This window comes from Medicago truncatula, chromosome 4 (genome assembly GCF_003473485.1).
Source record: "Medicago truncatula cultivar Jemalong A17 chromosome 4, MtrunA17r5.0-ANR, whole genome shotgun sequence".
NCBI lineage: Eukaryota > Viridiplantae > Streptophyta > Magnoliopsida > Fabales > Fabaceae > Medicago > Medicago truncatula.
In genome coordinates, this window is record NC_053045.1 from 38,231,859 (window position 1) to 38,253,295 (window position 21,437).

General features: G+C 31.5%; 3 protein-coding genes across 3 annotated transcripts; 1 reads left to right on the forward strand and 2 right to left on the reverse strand.

The window, feature by feature from the left end:
* Positions 1–1,563: 1,563 nt before the first annotated feature.
* On the reverse strand, positions 1,564–7,708 carry LOC25492901 (O-acyltransferase WSD1). The gene is made up of 5 exons (XM_013601207.3): positions 7,271–7,708; positions 6,600–7,172; positions 5,828–6,181; positions 4,856–4,993; positions 1,564–1,990 (listed from the first exon to the last, which is right to left on the reverse strand). Exons 1-5 carry the CDS (start codon positions 7,451–7,453, stop codon positions 1,823–1,825), a joined length of 1,416 nt encoding a protein of 471 aa, XP_013456661.2. The 5' UTR covers positions 7,454–7,708; the 3' UTR covers positions 1,564–1,822.
* Positions 7,709–10,552: 2,844 nt separating this feature from the next.
* LOC25492902 (O-acyltransferase WSD1) lies at positions 10,553–14,462 on the reverse strand. Its single transcript, XM_024781616.2, has 5 exons — positions 14,196–14,462; positions 13,494–14,066; positions 12,739–13,092; positions 12,508–12,645; positions 10,553–11,045 (listed from the first exon to the last, which is right to left on the reverse strand). Exons 1-5 carry the CDS (start codon positions 14,376–14,378, stop codon positions 10,896–10,898), a joined length of 1,398 nt encoding a protein of 465 aa, XP_024637384.2. The 5' UTR covers positions 14,379–14,462; the 3' UTR covers positions 10,553–10,895.
* Positions 14,463–15,740: 1,278 nt separating this feature from the next.
* Positions 15,741–16,866, forward strand: LOC120579970 (uncharacterized). The gene is made up of 2 exons (XM_039832764.1): positions 15,741–15,808; positions 16,251–16,866. The coding sequence occupies exons 1-2, from the start codon at positions 15,741–15,743 to the stop codon at positions 16,864–16,866; spliced, it is 684 nt and encodes a 227-aa protein (XP_039688698.1).
* Positions 16,867–21,437: the final 4,571 nt, after the last annotated feature.

A 21,437-nucleotide genomic window follows, 5' to 3' on the forward strand; every position in this document is an offset into this window, starting at 1 on the left:
TGATTCTCTGATGTTCCGAATCTGTTGACATTCGCAAGTATCAAGACGCGTCAGACATGCTTTACTCCGATACTGTTATGCTCGAAAGAGCTTTTATACTTGCTGCTTTGGTTAGGGAGTTGTTTGTTCGTGGATTTGGATTCCGTGTTGGCGGTCGGTTCATACACCAGTTTTATACCCTACTTGTTATTTGCAAATGTTCGCTCCTCATTTTTATTTTTTTTGTAGTATGGTTTCGTGCTCGTATGCGGGTTCGCTGGACTGCGCTTCTGATGAGTGATTATTTGGAATGATATAGTAGGGTTGATCTACTTGGTTTTATTTACACTATGTATGCCCGTTTGGGCTGTACCTAGGTCGGGTCTGATGTCCCCCCAATCTTTGTATCTTTTAGTTTTATTTATATAATTTTTTTCTGCTTAAAAAAAAAAGGAAAAAAAATAAGTCTATAACATAAATAATGGAATGAAATATTAATTTGATTGTCTCATAATGACTTGATTCTCAATCTAACCATAATATTATTTTATTGGTGTTTATTTATTTCAATATATATATGGATTTGCTAGAACACACCCACTAGTTTTTATGTGGGAGTGTTTTAGCAAGTTATAACTAAAAAGTTAATAAATACACCTTAAGGTGTATGTTGCTATAACACGCATTCTAAAAAAACAAGTGAGTGTGTTCTAGCAAATCCTATAGGCATTTGCTAGAATACACCCACTTATTTTTTAGAATGAGTATTTTAGCAAATGAATAACTAAAAAAATTATTCATTTGCTAAAATACTCCTTCTAAAAAATATGGTTATTCATTTTTAGAAGGAGTATTTTAGCAAAGCTACACCTTAGGATGTATTTAACCACTTTTTAGTTATCCATTTATTTTGTGCAAATCCAAACAATGAAATCTAATTAATTACCACTTCATTCCATCTCATTCCATCCTTTACCATCAATCTAAACATAGCCCAAGAGTTTAAAAGAAGAGTGTAATTTTAAAAAAAAGACAAATTTTTCAATCAACCTAAACAACAAACATGCGATCTCATGCACCATATCTTAGTCGGCATGGACAGGGGCGAAGCTATGGGAAAGCTACCCCAAAAAGTATTTATTTTATTTGAAAATGTTAGTATATTTATTAATTAGCAGTTATCTCTATAATATATATATATATATATATATATATATATATATATATATATATATATATATATATATATATATAACTAGTTTATTTGTCGATAACTAATAGACATAAAAATGTTATTAGATATTTACTTGTTTCATAGATGTATTTCGTCTTATTTTAATACTTTTAATATATCTTAAACAACAACAAAGAGAGCTTCTTCTTTTTTTTGTCAATCTACAAAGAGAGCTTTATTAACAATGAAAATGGTTTAAGACAACACTGTATTTGTTTTCATTTGAAGCTTTCCTTGAAATTTTCTTTATTAAAAAAATTATAACAAAATTACATTACACTATCAAAATCTCTTTTAAAAAAAATTATAACAAACGAGCCCAAAATTGTGATACTAAAATAGCTTATAAATAAGGTGTTGTGAAATTCCAAGTGGTTTAGACCGTGAACTTCCAAACTTAGTCCACAAAAACTTAATATACATACATAACATTCCTCCAATTGGGGTATATTATAAATATTCCAACAATAAATAATGAATTATTATTCAAAGAAATTAAAATTTAAGCTCCCTTTTTATTGCTGAAACCAAACTTGACAAATTAATAATGAAACTCCTAGATAATGGCATTGAAACCTTCATTGGTCCCTCTCTTTCTCCATAGATTGTTCATTTAATCTTTTTTTTGTTGGGAATCTCCATTGATGCTGCTTTGGATATGATCTCAAAGGCTCTTGCCATGCACAACTTGAACTTCTGTTCATCAATTAAGTCTTTCTGTGTTTTCAAAGTAATTCTTAATATTCTTGCATAGCTCATAACTGCAATATCTATACTCTGCAACCACAAAGAATAGCTTGTTAGGGTAACACATTTATAGATTCGTATCTCAATAATAATCGCTAATTACATGCAGACAAAGCTAAATTGCATATTCTTTCAACAAAACAAAAAAAAAGACCTAAATTGCATTTTCTTATTCAAAAATAAAACGGAACTTCAAAATTACTAACAATTGGCATGTGTATATAGTTTTGCATTATCTTCATTTAGTCCATCCTAAGTCCTAACCAATGTGGGAATTGTTATCCCTTAATTACCCTTGTATTCCTAACAAATGGTTTTCTTTTGAATAACCTAGCAAATTGTTATCACCTGAACAATATGTTATAGTTGAATTTCGATACAATTTCAAAATAAAATATTTTACCATTCATGTGTGATTTTAGATGCTGTTATGTTAAAGTCAAACACTTTTAATGATCTCACAATCATGACTAATAGACATTGTACAAATTAAAACATTTAAACTAATGGTAATATGAATTAAATCAAGTGTCTTTAGTTATGTCTTTAGAATACTTGTTAAGGAATTAAAAAAGGAATTTTTATATATATTTTTTTTAAAAAAAATAAATAAATAAATAAAAGAGTTTTTACGTTGAAATGAACATTTCTTAAACATCTAAAAAAATCAATTGCACAAGTTTCAAGACACTATTATATTGCCTCTTTTTCATAGTTTACTAGTGTATTTACCAGCGTTGTCCGGGTTAGACATATTCAAGAAAATCAAAAAATTCTATGTATGATATCCACGAATAAATTTTATCACGGATATGTATGTCACGAATATCTTAATAAATACACACGAATATAATAAAATAAACCATATTATAAATACTCGTAAATTTATAGATGCACATACAGATAAAATTAACGGAATTTAGAAAAATATTAACACATATAGAATAAAATTAACTTTTTTTAAGTTTTCGGACTCACATAAATCCATATTCGTTATAAAATTAATAAAATTATACAATTGTTGTGTTACATAAAATAATATATAACTGGATCTCCTAATTAAAGATTTTTGTTTGATTGGTAATTTATGAATACCTGGTTTGGAGCTATTGACATGTGGCATGAAAAATCTTACTTTATATATATACCATTGATATTGCGAATAAACGTGGAAGTGACACGTGGCATAAAAAACCTTACTTTATACTATTGATTGATTGATGATTTATAGTTGAAGGATATCGTACGTAATTTGTTGAGATATTTCTATTACATAAAATATTAGGAATTCAATAAAAAAAAAGTTAAGTAAAATATTTAATAGATAAGATCAAAAGTTTGTTGAGATATTTATGCCAAATTAAATATTGGTTTTAAAAAATAAAAATATAATAAAAATATAGCGAATAAACGTAGAACTGTCACGTGGCATAAAAACCTTACTTTATATATATACTAATATCATTTTTAGATTTCTTTTCTCTGTCTCAAAATAATTTTATCTTTGCAACATTTATCTTTTTTTCTCTAATATAGTCTTATTTATTGAATTTCACTCTACTTAACTACTCTACTAATTACAATTAATAAGATGTTTTAATAAACGTTAATCCTCCGTCCCAAATTATAGGTTGTTTGGACCATTTCACACAAATTGAGAAAGGTAATTAATTTTGTATGAAAAAGATGAATTTTGAGTTATTTTACAAAATTATTCTTTATTAATGTTATGAAAAAGATAAATTAAATACTCTAACCGTGTCAAAATGAGTGTCGTTTTAGTCAAAAAAAATTGTTTCAAAATGAATGTCACTTTCAGTTTCCAATGCAATAATAATGTTTTCTTTTCAATTGTACCCTTCAATTAATACTATATACATTACTTTCAAAGTATTATTTTTTCTTTAATGAAAAACAAACCAATAGTTGATTAAAATAATTTGGTAAAATAACATCTCTCTTTCTTTAAATTAATGTATTTCTTAATATGTGTGTAAAAACTTTAAACGATATTCATTTTGAAACAGAGGGGGTAATGGAAAGAAGATACAATAATAAATAGTTAAGGATAATATGAAAAGTAGTAATTAGTGTTCATTTTTATTTTTGGGCAATTTGTTTGCAAAGCGAGTTATAATTTAAGACGGAAAAAAAATGTTAATTTTACTATTGAAATCAACATAACTAACATTTTTTAAGAACCATGATAAACCTAAATGTGACACTTAATGGAGTACACTATATTTGATTTATTAACAAGTGTCTTAGGACACTTGATAGCATTTTTCACACAATTATATTATCCATGGATGTTTAACATTATTTAAACAAGATATTGTCCTTTTATTATGAGCTGTCAAGAAAATTATTTTTGCATTCTAATGTTCTCAACTAATCTCTTCGTTATTGAATACATGTTGTATCATATGTATTATTTACATAACTTATTTTGATAAAAAAATTAATATATGAAGACAAATTTTAATATATAAGATGTTTATTTGATTTGTTTTAATGAATATTTATAAAATATTATTTTTTAATAATTTTTTTATAAAAGATATTAATGATCAAGATTATGCATTGATATGTTTGAAGTAGTCAATTACGATATATATTTAAACGGATGGAATAAGATTCTAACTAAAATCATAGAATTCAGTGGTTAATTGTGACATGCATTAAAAAGAATGGAGTAACATTCTTGCAAAAAATTTGGAACAATGATATGCATCCACCTTACTCTTGAACTCCTACTATACATATGGGTCTGTTCTTTACTGTAATTTTCAAGTATTAACTTTTTCTATTAAAAACTATTAAATTTTTATTCATCTTAATTAGGCTTTTTATAAGAAAGGCACCAGCAAACCAGAGAGAAAAGATGATGGTTACCTCAGGTGCACCAGACATTATAAAATACAAGCCTTTAACTGGATGGTTTGCCAAAGCCATAGGTTCCACTGGACCAATTAAATTGGACATGACAACGCTTGAGTTTCTCAATGTACCATATAGATGTTTAGCAACTGCCTGCAACACATATTTTGTAGCTGAGTGTTTCAAAAACATGAATAAAAACAAAAGAGAATAATGTTAGCAACATTTATTTTATCATTTTTTTAATACTCATTCTTTTATTGTGTGAAATACACGTGAGTTGTATTCATTTTCAAAGTGGTGTGACTCGCATATATTTCATTTAACAATAGACCGAGTATAAAAAAGAGTGTGTTAAAATAGGTATGGTCTACATTACTCGATAAAATATTAAGGGTTTGTTTACAAAGATTTAGATACATGAATTGCCCACACACTCGTAAAAATCTATTCACATAATTATTTCACGTTTTTTGTTCTCATTTCAACTTATAAATATAAGACAACATAGATCCAATGTTTTACTCACCACCTTTTTAAAAAATATTAAAATAGATCTATCATTTTAAGAAATTTTCAAAATGTTCAAACATTGTTTTCATTCTTTATGAAAATACACATTTTTTTAGTTTGTCTTTCACTCTCTATTACAATTATATACTATATGAGTCTTCCATCTCTTTGTTCACAATTCAAAATAAACAATTTCTTAAAAGACTATAGAAATTTTTTTCTAAAAATAAAGAAGCTTAAAGAGGAACTTTTCCCACCCCAAATTAGTCTAGATGTACACATCTGAAGGAAAAAAAAAAAATTTGTACTGTCTAGATGCATATATACTTTCAAACAAATCAAGAACTTTTGACTTGTTTGGATGTGTACTTTTTAAATCATGTGTTTTTTATAAAAAAAAAAAAAAAAAAAAAAAAAAAAAATATGGGATGGGTAAAGTTGCTCACAAAGACTAATTTACATATATATACCCACCTCATGTCCTCTTAATTTCAGCTGCATATCTAAAAGCCATTCAGTGAGAAAAACAGTGAAAGTACTTCTCTTCCTCTTGATTATTTTCTGTGCTTTCCAAACAAAATCTAAGGGGTTAGATAGGCTGGGTTGGCTTAACTTTGGGATTGGTATATGTAAGAAAGAAATATGATTCCCCCAAGGAGATTTTGAATCAGCCTTTGTCATATCTTGGATTGATTGGTAACTTCCAATGTTCCTGGTACTGAGCAGCACCAATCCTGTTGAATTTGATGTTGTTGCCTTATTGTCAATCTCTTGCATGTATAGCCTAATCCCATAGAAAATTACCCCAGTAATCACATCATTTATTGTCTGCAATACCAAAAAACACTATGTTAGAACTAATTTAGCTTAATGTAATGAAATATATATATAGTACGACTAGTCTTCGTGAGCTTATCTCAGTTGGTAAGGACATTGTATAATACATACAAGGGCCGGGGTTCAAACCTCGGACACCCAACTTCTCCACATTTAAATGTGTGACCTCCAGTCACTCGACTATTTGACCAAAAAATAATATATATAGTACGACTATAATTAAAAAACTATAACTAAGGTGACCTAACAAATTGTATGAACATATATATATATATATATATATATAGATCCTCTGCCGCTATTAGTAGGGTGTTGCCGTTGTAGGGACATTGTGTCGATACAGCTACAACACCGTACTGCAGTGCTAGAGGATCAACCAATATACAAATTGTATATAAATTAATCTTACCACTCCAAGCTTAGACTTGATTGTTATGATTTCATCGAGAGAGAATGATAGGTTTGATAGTGCACAAGGCAGAAACTCTGAACCTTCCTCACCATTCCATATAGGTGATTTATCATCTTCAATTATTGAACTTTTCAATATACTCCATCCAAAATCAGAGATTGAATTGAAAAGGGAGAATATGGTTGAAGGGAACCACTTGAAAAAGCCTCTCTTGGGAGTTAACAATTGTGATGACTTGCGGTTAGGAAAAGACAAAGGAAGAGAAGGATCATCAGCTCTATGAAGACAAGAAAGAAGAGCACCCATGAGAGAGTAACCATCACCAAGTGCATGATGAAGTTTGAATATTATGGTGTAAGCAGCATTGCTTGTTGGATACTTGATAACATGTATTTCCCAAAGGGGTTTGTCTTTTGGTGTCCTTTCTATTAATATCTTTGACACATAGTCATCAAAATCTTGATCATAGAATTCAATTGACTCATTTTTAGGGAACACTGGAACCTTAAAATGATCTTTTGGATTTACCTCTACTTTTTTCCATTTCATATTTCCATCTTTATCTCTCACCTATATACATGGTTGCATGCATATGCACATGTTAATATTTGTTATATGATAAATATGTAAGGAAATATAAACACTAAAACACATAAAAAAGTACGTACTATTATGGAGGAGAAGCGTGGATTGATAGGTAAGAACAAATGTTGGATCAAATACATAGCTTGAGAGTCATCAATTGGAATTTCTAATTCCAAAAATCCAAAAACATATGAACATAGGGGAGGGGTGTTGAAATATTGTCCACTTGGACTTACTGGCTCAGTTAGATCTTCAAAGTTGTCCATTGATTATACTATGCACTAAGCACTTGTATTTTCAATGTTGGCACTTGGCACTGGGTACTTACTTATAGCATGCCAGCACAATTTGATTGGATCCTCACATCTGGTGTGACATTCATGCCAGCACAATTTCATTATATTTCCATAATTTGTTTTACATAGTCTCACACCTCTTCTTTTGTCCTAAAATAAAAAAGAAGATAAAATTTGCAAATTTGAATATATTTTCATTTCCTTTTGATCATAAACGTGGCTCTTGAACGGGTAAAAATTGTACTGGTAGCTAGTAATGTGTAAATGAGCCACATTCGTACTTAATTGTATGGTCACACGACTGACATGGTGATTAATATGTCAATAAATTGTGATAAATGTAGCCGGCAATTTGTACGAAAATGATTAATTTTGACCTGCTTCAACCAAAAATTTACACCATGTACAGTTTTAATACCTCTTTTTACATTAAGTAAAAAAATAAGGGAAACCCTAGCTTGTGTCTTTATGACACATATTAAGGAACTTAAAATGAAAATTTTGTGCAGGAAATTGTGTAAATTTAATTTTTTAATATTGAAAATTAATGTTTTGTGATAAATATTTACTATTTATAGAATCCTTAACATGTGATAAAACTACCTCTTATTAAACTCTTGTTTTTCTATCTTTGGTCATCAAACACGTAACTATGAAACCCTACTTGAATTTTTATTTTTATTTTTATTTATGTTGTTAACAATTGATTGAATGATCCCTTAAAAAAAACAATTGATTGAATGATATTGTGTTTTTTTTTATGACTTCACATGTTGTGTTTATAATTATTAAAAAAAAAACATTGTGTTTATAAATTCATGCCGATCGACTTGGACATTAATTCGAGCACCGCTTAAATGGTTTCAAGGGTACAATGTTTGTTATTTTATTTAGGTTGCTGCAGCGAAAGCATTAATGTACAACTAGACCCTGTATGATTTGTCTGAATCAGGCCCCTTCTTGTCTTGTATTATTATCAACCAAATCATTTTGGATTTTTTTTTTTACCCTCCAGTTTTCAAGGTAACGAGACTATATTGAGAGGTAAGTAAAGTTTAACCACAAATTATTTCATCATAAATTGACTTGGATAATCTTATTTAATAAAAGTTAATGAAAAACAGCTCAATAGGGGCCAAATGCTCCCGTGCTCCTCGAATTTCCATAAAAGCCCGTCATAATTTGTAGTTTCCGAACTATTTGAGGACTAAGTTTTCATCACTCGTTTTTTAGAGTTACTACCCGACCCGTCCAAAAGCCCCTCACTTGTAGGCATGGCAAAACCCGTGCACATGGGTACCCGCCCAAACCAACCCCGATTTGACGGGTTTTCTCCGATTTGACTGGGTTTGGTTTTTTTCCGATTTCATAATACGGGTACAGGACGGGTAACGGGGATATATGTATCCACCCCGAACCCATACCCAAACCCTACCTGAATGTAGAAAGGTCGTGTTTTTGTTTTTGTTGAGAGGGTTGATAATGATATGACATGTTATTTGGTTTGATAACTATCATGATATAAGAACTTTCATTGATGGTTAAAGGAAGCAACCGAATTATTCAGTAAGGAAATGTTAAAATGAGCGCAAATTATTGGATAATGCATTACAATATTACCATTGAAGCTTAAAAAAAACTCATTTTTTATTAAAAAAATTGATTCATTGTTGGGACAGGGATGGCGCGGGAATACCCGAACCCATTGGGGACGGTTATGGGATTCAATTTCTCATCCCTGTTGGATATGAGTAGGGTAACGGGTAAGTATATGGGAGTAGAAGATGGTGATGGGGAAGACAAAACCCGTCCCCACCCCGCCTCATTGTCATCCCTACTCACTTGTACTACATTTCTCCACCACCTAGTGTTTCTCGAATTATTACAGTGCAATAACTAAAGATTTCTACACTCATTTAACATTAAATAACATGTGTTGCTTCTTATAAACCGATCACAATGTTGCTTTGCGTTTTTTTAACCTGACAAGACATTATTCATGAGATAAGACTCGGTCCTGGTCCAGGTCCTAACTCCCGAACCAATCATCCCCTGTAAATTTTTTTCTTCAATTTTGTTGCGTTATTTTATGAGTTTTGGTGTTGATGTTGGATTATGCGTGTTGTACGTTAATTATTCTTGAAAATACAAGTGCTTGTTGAATTATGTGTTTGGTACTGTAAATTTTGTCTAAGTCTAATACAAGAGTGTATCAGATTCTAACTACCGATCTGTTCTTGGGCTTTTACTTCCTATCCAAGATTAAATTGAATTGAGGGCATATACGGTCTTAACTCCTGATAATCAGAGGGATCGGAAGTTACAAACTGAGAGGGGCTCTTTTCGAAATTTGAGAGATATGTGAACATTTTGAGCGGTGTATTGAGCAACTTTCAAAAAAAAGTGACATACTCTCTAATAATGATCCAAGCCTAGATCATTGTGGAACCAATACTTGGTACATTACTATCTTGCATGTGATGCATTTGTCTTTTGAATGACATGACACCTAACCTTATTGCAAGAAATACACTAGATTTATTGTACGAATAACAATTAGTTTGATGCATGTAACTCTTTGAGAGTTAGCTTGTTGCATGTAATTCCATTAGTTTTCCTTCTCCTGTAGATAAGAGTTCATAATGTACTTTCATCATCAATCATGTAATAAAATCAAGTGAGTGTTCTTTTAAAACAAATGATCTCATTTGCTTTTTGGTTCTGATCTATTAAAAGAAAGAAATTTGGTCCTTTATATGTTCACCATTTTCTATACATTAATCCCTCCTGACAAGTTGTTGCTGACTAGACAAACTAACAGAAGACCTGGTCCTAACAGAAACCTTGGTCTCAACTATATCTTTCTACAACTATTTTTGCAACAGATCTACCTTTGTCTAATGATGTATCAAAAATTTATCTAAATTGATTACACATTGTATCTACCTTTGTCCAATAATATCTCACGTCTCTAATTACCTTTCTTAACATTTCGGTGAATCACCTCCGCTTCAAACCCTCATAGCCAAGACAAACTCTCAGTAATCAATGCATGGATGATTTAACAATAAGAATAAAAAATATAATTCTTATATTTATAGTGTCTAAAAGTTTGCAAAACAATTTACAATATGGGCGAAAAATGAAATTATGACACTTTACAAGTACTATAAATATATTTAAACTTTTATGTTGAATAAATAATTAGATGGGTTGGATTCTGTAGCTCATTAGGGCAAGCATATGGCCTAGAACCTATGTCACATAAAACATAGATAGAGTTATTATAAATTAGAATAGCATTTAGGTTTCTAACTTATTGTTGAAAATAGTCTTGACAAATAATAGAACTTATCTTCAAACTAAGCCTCCCTTGGCCCTCTATTTATAGATGGTTTAATTAATCTTTGTTTTAGCTGGGAATCTCCATTGATGCCTTGGATATGACCTCAAAGGCTCTTACCATGCAAAACTTAAACTTTTGCTCATCAATAAAACCTTTCTGTGTTTTCAAAGTAATTCTTAATATTCTTGTATAGCTCATAACTGCAATATTTATACTCTGAAACCACAAAAGAGAGCATGTTATATAAACACAATTATCTATGTATATATCTGAATAAAATTTAATATTATCTGCAGGTAAAGCTAACTAGCATTTTTTTTTTTTAAAACCTCAATATAAGAAGACTCCTCCTATATAAACTACTACTGAAAAGACAAGCATGTCACGTTTATCCGCAATTTTTATGGGAAATGCTTTGTCAAGCGGAATGAACAGTGAAACCTATATATAACGTAGATTATGTTTTCCTTTGGTTTACTCACATATTCTGGATGTTTTCTTGTGATAATATAAAATGTTTCCTCTCATAGCAATGTTTCCTTTTTGTGTGCAGTAAGAAAATGATTAACCCTTCCCTCTTTCTGTTCTCTTTTCTCACCCTATTGTATTGTGATGCCAAAACACACGCTCATTGTTTGAAACTCTCTCCAATATACACTACTAGAAAAAGCAAAATTAGCGAGGGAAATCAGTGACGGAAAAAATGAAATTCCTCGCAAATTATTTGGTCGCAAAATTTAGTGACGGAATTAGAGAGAGATTTTACATTTTCCCTCGCTAAATTTCCCTCACTAATTTTTGTTTTTTTAGTAGTGATAATTAATCGTCTTCCACCTCTAACTAAAGTTGTTATGGTTTCTACCTCAATTGCAGAAAGGACAACCAAGCGCCCCTAGAAAGCCACCATATGGCAACCTTGTGTTCTGATCACTCCATCATTGCCCGTTTGTGATGGGGTTTTTCATGTTATGTTTCTTTGCTTGTAGTTTATCGTTATTTTTAATTTATTTCAAGATTGTACTTTATGTGTTTCATGAAATTTCTAAGAATGGTTCGTTTTGTCAGCACCATATATTAAGTAAGGGAATTATGGGAGCTATCACAAAACTCAACATCTCTTAGCCTCACAAATTATTTGTCAACATGTGGTTCGATTGGTCTCAGAGACCACTTATAGTCGTGTGAGCGAACATCAACAAATAATTTCTTTTCAAAGACAGATGAATTTAAAGACTGTGGATCTTACATTATTCTTGATCATTGGCCATATGTTATAGAAATTTATTGGGTTTTTAGGAATAAGGTTTTTGTTTGTTATTTTCTCATTGACTTTTGAAATATTTTTGTGTATCTTTAGCATGTTTTTGGTTTTCTTAATCACTAGTATTTACCTCAAAATATAGATGAAAAATGTTCCAACGCATAATCATTTAGAATAAACTATCATTAATTTTTTTTTAATAGAGTATCCTTTACGTGTCATTGCAAAGACTAATTCATCGAGTCGGGTAGAACTACAATGGACGGCAAAACTCTCTTAAAAAATTTATCATTGTTGTATTTATAGGATTATATTCAAACTCATGATCTCTTATCATCTCATTCAAATTCTTGAGATTTTTACTTAATAATCATACCTCTATTTCTTTTCTTAGTTAATTAATCTTAATAATCATACCTCAGGTCCACCTGTCATTGTAAAGTACAAGCCTTTCACAGGATGGTTTGCCAAAGCCATAGGTTCCACTGGCCCAATCAAATTGGATATGACAACACTTGAATTTCTCAAGGTATCATAGATATGTTTAGCAACTGCCTGCAAAACATGTTTATATATAGCAAGCTCAAGCATTTCAAAAACATGAAAAATAAATAAAGGACTTGGGATGTAATTTAGATATACACACACCTCATGTCCTCTTAATTTCAGCTCCATATCTAAGAGCCATTCAATAAGAAAAACAGTAAAAGTATTTCTCTTCCTCTTGATTATTTTTTGTGCTTTCCAAATAAACTCCAAGGGGTTAGATAGACTGGCCTTGCTTAACTTGGGGATTGATACATGTAAGAAAGAAATATGGTTCCCCCAAGGAGATTTTGAATCTGCCTTTGTCATATCTTGAATTGATTGGTAACTTCCAACATTCCTAGTACTAAGCAATACCAATCCTGTGGAATTTGATGTTCTTGCCTTTTTGTCCATTTCTTGCATGTATAGCCTAATTCCATAGAAAATGACACCAGTAATCACATCATTTATTGTCTGCAGTACAAAAAAAATATATTATAAATAATTTAGATTAATTTGATGAAACATATATAATACTACAATTGAAAAATTATAATTAAAGTGGCCCCAACAAATTGTATGAGCTTGGATCCTCTACTGCTGCAATGTGGTTTTGTAGCTCTAGATACTATAAGATTTAGAGAGAATTTTGTAGTATGATGTTGCAACTGTACCAACCGTTACGTTTAGAGAGGACTGGTTTTCGAGCAGAATGGTTTTGACCTTGAAATTCTTTAGGCTTTGACCGCCTACACTCCCCACCTCCTAAAAAACCAATCTCTCTCTCAATCTAACGATCGATACAGCTGCAGCACTATACTACAGCGAAAGAGGATCTAATATGCGAATTATAAACATATATAAATTAATCTTACCACTCCAAGCTTAGACTTAATTGTTTTGATTTCATCAAGAGAGAATGATAGGTTTGATAGTACACAAGGTTGAGACTCAACTCCTTCCTCACCATTCCATATAGGTGTTTTGTCATCTTTAAGCATTGAGCTTTTGGCTATGCTCCATCCAAAATCAGAGAAGGAATTGAAAAAGGAGAATATGGTTGAAGGAAACCACTTGAAAAAACCTTTCTTGGGAGATAACAATTGTGATGGTTTGCGTGAAGGAAAAGACAAAGGAAGAGAAGGGTCATCAGCTCTTTGTAGACAAGAAAGAAGAGCACCCATGAGAGAGTAACCATCACCAAGTGCATGGTGAAGTTTGAATATCAAAGTTCCTTCAGCATTACTTGTTGGATATTTAATCAAATGGATTTCCCAAAGGGGTTTGTCTTGTGGTGTTCTTTCCATCATAATCTTTGACACATAATCATCAAAATATTGATCATACAATTCAATTGATTCACTTTTAGGGAATATTGGAACGTGCATATGATCTTCAGGCTTCACCTCTACCTTTTTCCATTTCATTTTGCCATCTTTGTCTCTCACCTATATAAACATGTAAAATATATATATGTATGTGCAAGTACATGTTAGTATTCCTCAAAATAAAAGTACATGTTCGTATTTATTGTATGCAACTTTTAAGGCAAAATAAACACAACACTTATAAAGTACCATTATGGAGGAGAAACGTGGATTGATAGGTAAGAAGACATGTTGGAACAAATACATAGTTTGAGAATCATCAATTGGAATTTGTGATTCCAAAAATCCGAAAACATATGAACATAGGGGTGGTGTGTTGAAGTATTGTCCACTTGGACTTACTGGCTCGGTTACATATTCAAAGTTGTCCATTATATGCACTATGCACCCTATTACAAAGTAGAGACTAATTAACTTTTGAATGTATAAAGATTGAAACTTGTCTCTTGTACTTATAGCAGCAAATAACATGACTCCTATTTATAGGTCACATCAAAGCACAAGTAGTCGATTAGACAATTGCTAATGATATTTATAACGATCATTTTGTGAGAATTTTTTAGACAAACTTCTTGTTCTCTCTTTTTATTGTTCAAAAATAAAGATTTTTTTTTTGTTGAGGGAAACAATTTTAATTGAGATCATATTGAACAGAAGATGTTATTGATAATTTTTTCTTAATAGTTTGCTTTACATAACCCCGCTTTCGTAATTTGCCAATTCTATCGTCAGTAATTTAACATATTTGTTTTTCGAAACAAAATCTAAAATATATTTATTTTACATAATTGAATGCATCAAAGAAAATAGAAAAACTCATTGGTTGGAAGTCTCTCTCTGGATTGGGTCATGTTCCGTACTAATGAGGCTAGCAAGATTTCAACACTCCTATTGTTTTATTCAATGTTGATTGTGATCTTGATCTTTTTTTAGTAGTGTAGACTCATATTTAACTAGGATTCTTACTCTCTCCTTGATTATGAATGTAGTTGTGTTTCATGAGATTAAGCCTTCATATCTATCCAAAAAAATATATATGTGAATTTCTTCTTCCACCCCACACTTCTTCAAACTCCTTCATTTTTCTTGAATTTTAGAATCGAAATATGTAAAAAGGTTTTAATTCTAAAATCCGAACAAATGAATAGCCTCTTAAAAATGTGAGATGGAAAAACAAATAGTCAAAAACTCATTGGGATGGTCTTCATTTTTTTTCGTTTTTTTAGGTATTTGTTTTTGAGTTTTTTTTTTTTTGCCAATATTTTTTTTTTTAGTTGACAGGGATGACCTTAGTTTTTGTAGTAGTTTCTATGTTTAGAAACACTAATTTCATAATTGAGACCATATTTGATTTTATAAAAAATAAAATAAAATAAATAAAAACACATTTTTTTGGCGATGGTAGTGACAACATTTAATTCCTACAACCAATATTGTGGCCTAATTAAAGTTTTGAAATGATAATTGACGTTTTCTGATGTCTTTTTTTTTTTTTTTTTTTTTTGGTAGATTTCTGATGTCTTTTATTATATGTATAAAATTGTTTTTAAATACGTTCAGTTGTAGTAATAATCCAATATTTGCCCCACTCTTAATGGTCCAAACTAAGTGTGGAAATCATTGAGTAGCTCATGTATGTTTACAGGTAGCTCTCAGTTGTTACGTTATTAATTAATAATTAATAAGCTACGTTTTTGTGCAGCTTTCAAATCAGAATTTTTTATCAATAAGTGAATGTCACTACTTAACAACGAAAGGCTTGCAAGGAAAATTAATCGAGTATTTGATAACAATGCCTTTTGGTTCGTTGGTGGTTATGTATCAATTTTAAGTGTTATTTTGTCAACAGAAGAAAAGAAAGAAAGAAAAAATCAAGTGTTATAGTTTTCTCTAAATTGAACCATACCAAACCGTTTGTAGTTAGGGATAAACAGAATCTGAGTTATGGTTCGATTAACCGTTTTGTTATCTATGAACCAAACCGTCCTAACGGTTCAAAAAAACTGAACCAAATTGTTGGTGGTTTGGGTTAACTGTTTTGCTGCCTACGAACCGATCCTAAATCAAAATTTTGAACTCAACTGTATTTTTTGTTTCTCTTGCAAACCGAATTGTGATATGTTCTTGTTCATAAATTGGAATTGTGCTACTGGTATTAAGACTTTTTATGAATTATATTTAAACTAAGGCTAAATGTAGGGCCTTATTGATTGATATTTTTTTGCAAGATTTTGTTTCAGACAGGTGGGTGTGGTTGCCAGACCCTTTTGTGGGTTACTCTGTTCGTGGTTCATATCACATGCTGACTTCTAGAGACGTTCCTCTTAGGGATCCTGCATCATCTTTGATCTGGCATAATCAGGTGCCGTTGAAGGTTTCTTTATTTGCTTGGAGGTTGCTTCGTGATAGATTGTCTATTAAAGCTAATTTGGTTCAAAGACGGGTGCTTGACTCAGAAGCTTCTTTGTGTGTTTCAGATTGTGGCATGAGTGAAACAGCGCAACATTTGTTTCTATCTTGTGACGCTTTTTCATCTTTATGGCCTCTGGTGCACTATTGGCTGGGTATTCTTGGTGTTGATATCAATGTTCTTCTTGATCATTTTCTTCAGTTTGTGAACTTGACAGGTGGAGGTAAAGCTATTAGAGATTTTTTTCAGCTTATTTGGCTCTTGTGCGTTTGGGTTTTATGGAACGAACGTAATAACAGGTTTTTCAATAATGTTGTAACTTCTATTCCCAGATTGTTAGATAAAGTTAAATATATGTCTTTAGCCTGGTTGAAAGCCAATAAGGTTGTTTTTAGGTTTGGTTCAGATATGTGGTGTTCAAGTCCCTTACAATGCTTGGGCATCACGTAATGGTTTGTTTTGGTTGTTTGTATGACTCTAAGTTTTGTAGAGTAGCTCTTTTGGCACATCTTATGCTAGAAGAGTTGCTTTTGGTGATTAATATAATTCCATTTTTGATTGTTCAAAAAAAAAAAGGCTAAATGTATTAAGATTTTTAATGAATTAAATCACATCAGTATTGTCATTGGGGACAATAAACTGATATTTTTGCATTAGGGGTCATGATTGGAAAAGTTTGCAACATTTATAAATAATTTTTTTTTTCCAAATCCATTAAATAAGTGATGTATTTAGGCTATATATTTTAAATATATCAAATATTCAATGAATCTAAAAAAGCAAAAGTTATTTATAAATGTGGTTGAGGGAGTATCGGTGTATGTTGTAACACACTTATTTTCTATTTTAATTAATTCAATGAGGTTTAATAGGTGAAGTATTGGTTATTATTATGATGATGCTACTTTTTGCTTGAGTGTTTTTTTATTGTCGAGAAAATAGAATTATGAAGATGATCGAAAGATATTATGAGAGTTTAAATAAAATGAAGGGAGGAATCAAAATAAAATAATATAGAGTCGAAGGTGTAGAATATAAGTTTTAAATAAGTGGGGGAGGGGGGAAGTAAAAGAATACTGAATAGAGGAGAAAATGATTATAGCAAGTGGCTGGCCCAAATATAAGTAGAAACATTAGGAGTTAGAAGTGTCACTTTTGTTGAACGTAGAAACAAGAGAAGAGAATAGAAGAGAAGAGAAGGAGAAAACCCTAGTTGCGGAGAAGAGAGCCAGAAGCAGTGATTTCAGAGATTCGAGGTAAGTGGGAGAATCATTTCACTTTAGGGTAACTTATTCTATGACGGGGGTTGTTTAATTCTTAAGATGATGTTGTTGTTATGTTGTAAACTTTGATGAGGAAATGATCATGAACGAAGGTAATAGCGGCAGGTAATAGCGAAGATGATTGTTAGATAGGAATGTATAAGGTGTAAAAATGGATAAAGAATAGAGTGCGATCGAATTTAGATGATTGTGGACGATGAAATGGACATTAAGACAAAATGTAAATGAAGATAGGGGATTGTGTATTAAGTAATGAAAGATATTAAGGATAATAATAGCGGCGAGTAAGACGGGAGTCGAATAAAAGAGAGTAAGATGAATAAAAAAGAAGATAAGAGATAATAGTATATAATGTTTGACGATAATAATAACGACTGGTAACGAGATATTAAAACCCTAAAATATAATGAAGTTTTAGTGGGAAAGTTGATGACGTCGAAAGTAATGATAAGGTGAAATAATAACTTTAAATTAGAATGAAGTTAAGATTATAGGAATGGTCGGTGTTATAGATGACGATGAACGTGAGACGAAGTACTACGATATAAAGTTGTTTTAATGAGAAATAATTATGAAAGAGATAATGACGATTGTTATACCCTGATTTTGGACCTAAAAATACTCGTTCAAATTTCTTTTTAACACTGATATTTGTCAATTCTCTGTTATTTTACTCTGAATCTTTACTCTCTTTTTAAAACATATTTTACTGCCTCTGTCTGTCTTTTCTTGCATTACAAGTCATTTGAAAATTCTCTGAATCATTGCATTACTTTTCTTGCATTTTATTTCAAAAAATCATACAAAAGGGTATTTTGGTCATTTCCTGCAGTGGAACCCATTTTAGTCCCTGTGTTTGCCTCTGAGTCTTTTCAACTTGTCTGTACAAATCACTGTTGAGTCTTTGTTTAAAAAGTCATTTCAAAAATTGCATCTGAGTCAGTTTAGTCCCTAGGGGCGTTTTGGTCTTTTCCTGTCAAAATTTCGACAGTAATTGGTTCGTTTTAGTCCTTTTGTTAATTTTATTTTTGGTTTCGCTTTACGTTGCGTCAAATTTACTTTTTAGTCCAATTTTATTTTTTAATCACGTTTTGGTCCAAAACTTTTAAAAATTTCATTTTAGTTCATTTTTTATTGCTGTCCAGTCCTTCAAATTTTTTATTTTGCAGAAAGGTCCCAGTCCAGGTGTCAATTTTCCATTGGGTCTCCAATACACATGGCAGGCTATAAATAGTAAATGTGTCAGATCCATCACAAAAAAGAGTCAGAAAAATCAGAATCAATCACAATCAGTCTCAAACAGAATCTTTTTCTCTCTCTCATCCATAACAGAATCAAAACAGAAAAATCTCAGAAAAAAAGAGGAAGAACACCAAGAACACATCATCACCAAAATCAACAGATCTAAACCGGATCTGCTCAGAATCAACTCCAATCACCACAAAATCAACAAATCCGAACCGGATTCACTCAAAACCACCGCGAATCATCACATCAACACCAAAACGTACCGGATTTTTGAGCAAAAACAACCACAAACGGAGTTGAAACGCGCGCGCACGGAGGGGGAAAAAGGGAGATTCGAAGTTTTCCGAAGATTTTTCTCCGTTCTACGACAGAGGTAACGCATTTCTCTCCTCTTTTTCTTCATTTTCGCGCGCGCATATAGTGTAGAAAAAGTGTGAAAAAGTTTGTTACGGATATGTATTTGTAGATCTAGGCTTGTACGTTCGGATTTTAGAAATTCCGAGACCGGATTCGGACTCTATAGAGAAAAGGATATCTAGATCCGTAGTTTTTTTTGCGAAAAGTGTGAAAAAAATTTCAAAATAAAAACGTAGATCTAGTCTGAATCGCTCCGTTCTCGCTAAAACTAACGCCGGATTTGTGTAGAGGAGGTGGTGACGGAACTTTTGATGTAAAAATTTCGAAAAAAAAAAAAAAAAAAAAAAAAAAACGCTCCGACGCGGCGGCGCTACGGCCGGCCACCACCACCACTTAGCTCGCCGGCGGCGAGTTTCTAGAGAGAAGGGAGAGCATTTTTGTGATTTTTGAGTTTTAGAGAGAGAAGGAGAAGAGGTTTATGTGTTTTTTGTGTGAAAATTCCTTTATATACTCCCTCCGTTCCCACGCGCGCGTGCATGTTTCTGTGGTGTTCCTTCGCTCTGTGAACCATCAGATCTGGATTGTTCCAAGATCTGATGGCTGCTGTGTGTTTGATTTTGAATCCTGTGTGTGATTTTTTGTGTGGAATATGTTATATCTTCTGTTTGAACCGTTAGATCTTTGATCTAACGGTCACTGTGCTTCCTGCATTTTACACTATCTTTTGTGCTTTTTTTTGGACCCTTGGATCTTTGATCCAGTGGCTGTGATGTGATCTTGGGAGTTAGATCTGGACCTCTGGATTCATCCAGCGGACCAGATTAAATCCTGCTGAGCCTCTTTTTAATTGCTTTTTAATTGTGTTTTAAATACTTTTTTACACTTTCTTGGCATTTTATGCTCCTAAAAATTTTCTAAAAATGTTTCCCTATCATTTTAATTTTTTCTCAAAATGTTAGAATTTACTTGCTTATATTTTTTATTTTCTTCATTTGTTCTTTTTAATTCTTGCTCATTAAATTCCTATATGTTCTTGGTGCATTTTTTGACATTTTGTGACTTTTTTTTTTACATGTTAAATAATGTGTAGAAAATATCCCTAGGAATATGGTATGATGCTTTGCTTGTGTGTTTTTATGATCCTCACATTGTAGCTTAAAATCAAATCTCTTTTAAAAATGGCTATGATGAGGGAATTATAAGCCATGTGCATGTCTAAGTGTCATAACCAATTTTAGGTATATTTTGCCACTTTATTTCATTTCATTACTTTTTTTTTCTCTTGCTATTCTATTCAATTTTGTTTACCTTTCTACTATTTTTATGCCTTATGATACTAACCATTTCATCTCACATTTCATTCATCCCATAGTTTTAGCATCATTTTTTTTATTCATTTCTATATCAATTGGGTTTGTAATAATTTTAGATAGATTAGTTCTTTTTTTAAAATTCCTTGCAAGACCATAACATGTATTTAGGACTCTATGGACACTATAAGGGATGTCCACCGACACAAGCACCGACACGCACACACGTTCCATGATTACCGTTTAGATGTATGCTTAGGAAACGCGATTTTTAGACAAATGCCAATTTTCAAGAAAATAATAAACCAATTCCATCACTCAAATTTTTCCAAACAAACCTTGGAGTCAAAACTCCATCGAATTTTTTCTTTTATTTTCTTAAACAAATCCAAATGAATCCTAATTTCTACTTAGACTTTTTCAATAACAATTGAACCAACCATTCACCATTTTTCTCTCTTATGCCTTTAAGGCCTCTTCCTCTTCTTCAAAACCATTTTCCAACAAAAACTAAAATCAACCAAACACACAAAAAAACATTTTTTGAGAGAGAACTACATGGAGTTTGATCCCTTAAATGGGTATGTAGGCATGAGGTCAAAACCTCTCCAAGTCCACTAAAATAAAACCTCAAACACTTTCTCCCCCCCATTCTTAACATAAGTAAATTTCCTTTTTCATAAGTAGCATTAAAAATAAAGCGTAGAAATAAACTTAGGAGAACGGTTCTTATGGAATACCATGATCGTTCCGGGTGCCTAACACCTTCCCGTAGCGAAAACGACCCCCGAACTTAGAATCTAAGGGTTTTTTCTCAATTTCG

Bases quoted from the DNA above. Each gene is read 5' to 3' on its own strand.
- LOC25492901 (XM_013601207.3), bottom strand. From the start codon at position 7,453: ATGGACAACTTTGAAGATCTAACTGAGCCAGTAAGTCCAAGTGGACAA. The intron at 7,173-7,270 runs GTACGTACTTTT...CCATGTATATAG, and splicing joins CACGCTTCTCCTCCATAATA to GTGAGAGATAAAGATGGAAA. The intron at 1,991-4,855 runs GTAACCATCATC...TTGTGGTTGCAG, and splicing joins TAATGTCTGGTGCACCTGAG to AGTATAGATATTGCAGTTAT.
- LOC25492902 (XM_024781616.2), bottom strand. From the start codon at position 14,378: ATGGACAACTTTGAATATGTAACCGAGCCAGTAAGTCCAAGTGGACAA. The intron at 14,067-14,195 runs GTACTTTATAAG...ATGTTTATATAG, and splicing joins CACGTTTCTCCTCCATAATG to GTGAGAGACAAAGATGGCAA. The intron at 11,046-12,507 runs GTATGATTATTA...TTGTGGTTTCAG, and splicing joins CAATGACAGGTGGACCTGAG to AGTATAAATATTGCAGTTAT.
- LOC120579970 (XM_039832764.1), top strand. From the start codon at position 15,741: ATGTCACTACTTAACAACGAAAGGCTTGCAAGGAAAATTAATCGAGTA. The intron at 15,809-16,250 runs GTTCGTTGGTGG...TGTTTCAGACAG, and splicing joins TTTGATAACAATGCCTTTTG to GTGGGTGTGGTTGCCAGACC.